This window comes from Equus caballus, unplaced genomic scaffold, assembly GCF_041296265.1.
Source record: "Equus caballus isolate H_3958 breed thoroughbred unplaced genomic scaffold, TB-T2T haplotype1-0000016, whole genome shotgun sequence".
Classification (NCBI taxonomy): domain Eukaryota; kingdom Metazoa; phylum Chordata; class Mammalia; order Perissodactyla; family Equidae; genus Equus; species Equus caballus.
Window position 1 is genome coordinate 9,347,160 of NW_027222391.1, and position 3,525 is coordinate 9,350,684.

Consider the following 3,525-nt stretch of genomic DNA (forward strand, 5'->3'; position numbering starts at 1 on the left):
TTTACCAAGTTAATATTTAACTGTGATTATTTCTTCTTTAAGTCTCAATGAATCGTGATGACATAAAAGATGGGTCTTCACACTTCTCCAGTATGGTGAGAGTAGATAGTATAGAGGCAGACGGTTATTCCTGGCATATAGTAGTCATGCAATTAATATTTGATAGTGATGACTCATAAATGCATAATTTTGATAATTGTAAGAACGTATGCAAGTGATCAGGGGGCTGAGGAAAGTGGTCTTAAAATATGAACTTTCATATGAAATGTCCCTCATACTGCTCCAGGTTTTCTAGTACACAAGAATTATATCAGAGAAAGGTGATTGCTTTTAATTGTTTATTCCATGACCTCAAGAGAATGAGGCAATAAGTGGTCTATAGGGTTCATGTCCCAAAGGTAGTGACTGTAGCTATAAGAACACGTACATCACTCCCAATCCAGAGAGGCCCTCCCTTTGCCATCAGCAGGTTTGTTTTAAGATTCTAGACACAGGTTGGTTTCAGTTTGAAAGTGGGGTATGTAGAAAACAACATGAGGGGGGAACTGACCCTTTAGATTTAGACAGTTCTTGAAAAATATCTAATCCTTGCAAAAGTTACATATCTGAACACGCAAGGAAGAAGACAGGCACTTATTCTACAAGGCTCTGTGTTTGAGGACCTGGATCAGCCGAGCTCCTCAGTAGCCCTGTGAACAACAGGTGCTGGGGAAGAGGAAGAGAAGAGCTCTAAGAATTTGGAGGAATGTGTGTTGTTCTACTTCTAAAATTTTTGGAGGAGGAGTCAAGGTACAATGGACAAATATACAAATAAAAAAAAAGCAGAGATTGAATAGACTCTCTAGTGAAAATAATTAAACAGGACCAGCTTTAATTAAGACTGTAAAACAGGAAACGTATGTTCTCTGAGAGCAAAAATTACAACAAAATGAGGGAAAACTTATAGGGAAGAAGATTTCAGCTGCTGTCTTTCCATGGCTCAAAGATACAGAAATTTTTACCAGCAATTGAATAATAGCATTTGGTACATACGGGCCTTGACATTAAATATGATATTAATTTAAAATGAATTCTTAAATGCCTTAGACAAATTAGAAATTGTATTGAAAAAACTGTGATAATTAGAATGTCTGGCTTTGCACTGGATTATCTTTTGAGGTTGCCTTTAACACTCAAATTTAGGAGTATAGGAACAGATAAGTTCCTCATGTGTCTCACTTTTGTGTATGATCTGACACTCTTATTGATGAACCATCTGAAATACTTTTCTTGGGCTGTAGGACCAGAGATGGCCTCATCAGAAATCACAGAGAAAGAGTTTTCCAGTATGGTAGGATCTTAGAAGTGTGGACAAATAATTAGAAAAATATAATTTTTTGTATTACTATTTTCTTGCAAAATGTCTTCAGAGTGTGGTACTACCTCCAAATTACAGTCCTGCTCCCTCACAGGTAATGTAGGAAAGAATGAATATCCTATGTATCTTCACGGGAGAGAGGAGAGAAAAAACAGAGACAGAGACCTAGGAAAGGCAAGTTTCTAGGTCAGAGTCTTCACTATAATTACTTATTCCTGGGAGAGATAATTTCCCTAAATCTCATTCTTGTTTCATCTTGATGCTGCTTTCTGGTATAACTATGTGGCATGTGTGCTGTCATTGGGCTATTTCTCATAGATTTAGAGTCTCTAGTTTGTCAGCTAAAAGCATGATGATTAATAAAGTGAATAAGTTAGTATCTGTACTACAGATATAGTGTAGAAAAATGGATCCAGGACTTGGAGTCTGGGGATCTAAGCTCTAGTCATAGATGTGTAGATTGGTCCTTATTTGCATGTCACTGAGAAAGCCAAGGTTCTCCAGCTTCTGCTTTGTCACCTCTAGAATAAAGAAGTAGACTAGATTACCTTTGGCATCTGTTCCAATTTTATTACTCCTCAAGAAGTGAAGAAAGATTGACAACTAGAAGTCCATGAGCTGAGGAGTGTACTTTCTAAAAGAAATAAGATTAATTTTGATAACAGATTTATTGGGTCAGAGACAGAAGCAAAGATTAAAGTGCTATATGGAATTAACAATAACGGCACAAATGCAAAGTGTTAGGACTGTTCATTCTTAATGTCACAATGTGAACATACGATGCAAAAATTAATCTATTTAGAAATTTCTCATTTTTTTAATGTTTGCAGGGCTGTCATAATCAGTTATCATATTATGTTAGGCTTATTTTTTATGAACTTATTATGTTCAAGGAGAACTGAAAGTGTTAAGGGGAGGATTTTATTTAAAATAACCATGAATCTCTTGATTTCATGTTGATTTGTAAAAATTAAAATTACAATTGAGAACTTAAAAATGAATTCAATAGTCATATTATATTTACTTAAAATTTAAAAATGGTTATCACATTTTAGAAGTTTATACATTTAGCATATCTTGCATAAAAAATACATAGAGAAATTCTGAAAGAGATACTTTGCTTCATCTTCCAGTTTTGGTGATGGATAGTGAACCAAGCTTCTTATATCCTCACTGTCTTTATATTTTGTTTTCAGGGCTGATTCAGATTTTGACAAACAGAAACCATGTTACTATTGGAGAGAAACAAAAGTGGGGCCACATTCACTCTCTTGGGCTTCTCAGATTACCCAGATCTGCAAATCCCCCTCTACTTGATTTTTCTGGCCATCTACAGGGTCACTGTTGTAGGAAATATTGGGATGATTGTAATAATCAAAATTAACCCCAAACTGCACACCCCCATGTACTTTTTCCTCAGCCACCTCTCATTTGTGGATTTTTGCTATTCTTCCATCATTGCTCCCAAGACCCTGGTGAACCTAGTTGTAGAAGACAGAACCATTTCATTCATAGGATGTTTAGCACAATTATTTTTCTTTTGTATCTTTGTCATAACTGAATCCTTTTTATTAGCTGTGATGGCCTATCATCACTTTGTGGCCATTTGCAACCCTCTGCTCTACACAGTTGCCATCTCCCAGAAACTCTGTGTCATGCCAGTTGTTGGATCGTATGCATGGGGAGTAACACGTTGCCTGATACTCACGTGTTCTGCTATAAAATTATCATTTCAGGGTTTCAACACAATCAATCACTTCTTCTGTGAGTTCTCCTCATTGCTGTCCATCTCTTGCTCTGACACTTATCTCAACCAGTTGCTGCTTTTCGTTTTTGCCACCTTTAATGATGTCAGCACATTACTCATCATTTTCATGTCTTACCTATTTATCATTGTCATCATCCTCAAGATGCACTCAGCCAGTGGGAGCTGCAAAGCGTTTTCCAACTGTGCCTCCCACCTGACCACCATCACCATCTTCCACAGCACCATCCTCTTCCTCTATTGTGTGCCCAATTCCCAAAATTCCAGGCACACAGTCAAAATGGCCTCCGTGTTTTACACAGTGGTGATCCCCATGTTGATGCCTCTGATCTACAGTCTGAGAAATAAGGATGTCAAGGATACAGTCAGCAAAATAATGGACACTAAAATCTTTTCTTATTGA

At 36.9% G+C, this 3,525-nt stretch overlaps 1 protein-coding gene across 1 annotated transcript; it reads left to right on the forward strand.

Annotated features, from left to right (window-relative positions):
• The first annotated feature begins 2,583 nt into the window (after positions 1–2,583).
• Positions 2,584–3,525, forward strand: LOC138922892 (olfactory receptor 5D18-like). Its single transcript, XM_070259331.1, has one exon. It carries the CDS (start codon positions 2,584–2,586, stop codon positions 3,523–3,525), a length of 942 nt encoding a protein of 313 aa, XP_070115432.1.

Bases quoted from the DNA above. Each gene is read 5' to 3' on its own strand.
- LOC138922892 (XM_070259331.1), top strand. From the start codon at position 2,584: ATGTTACTATTGGAGAGAAACAAAAGTGGGGCCACATTCACTCTCTTG.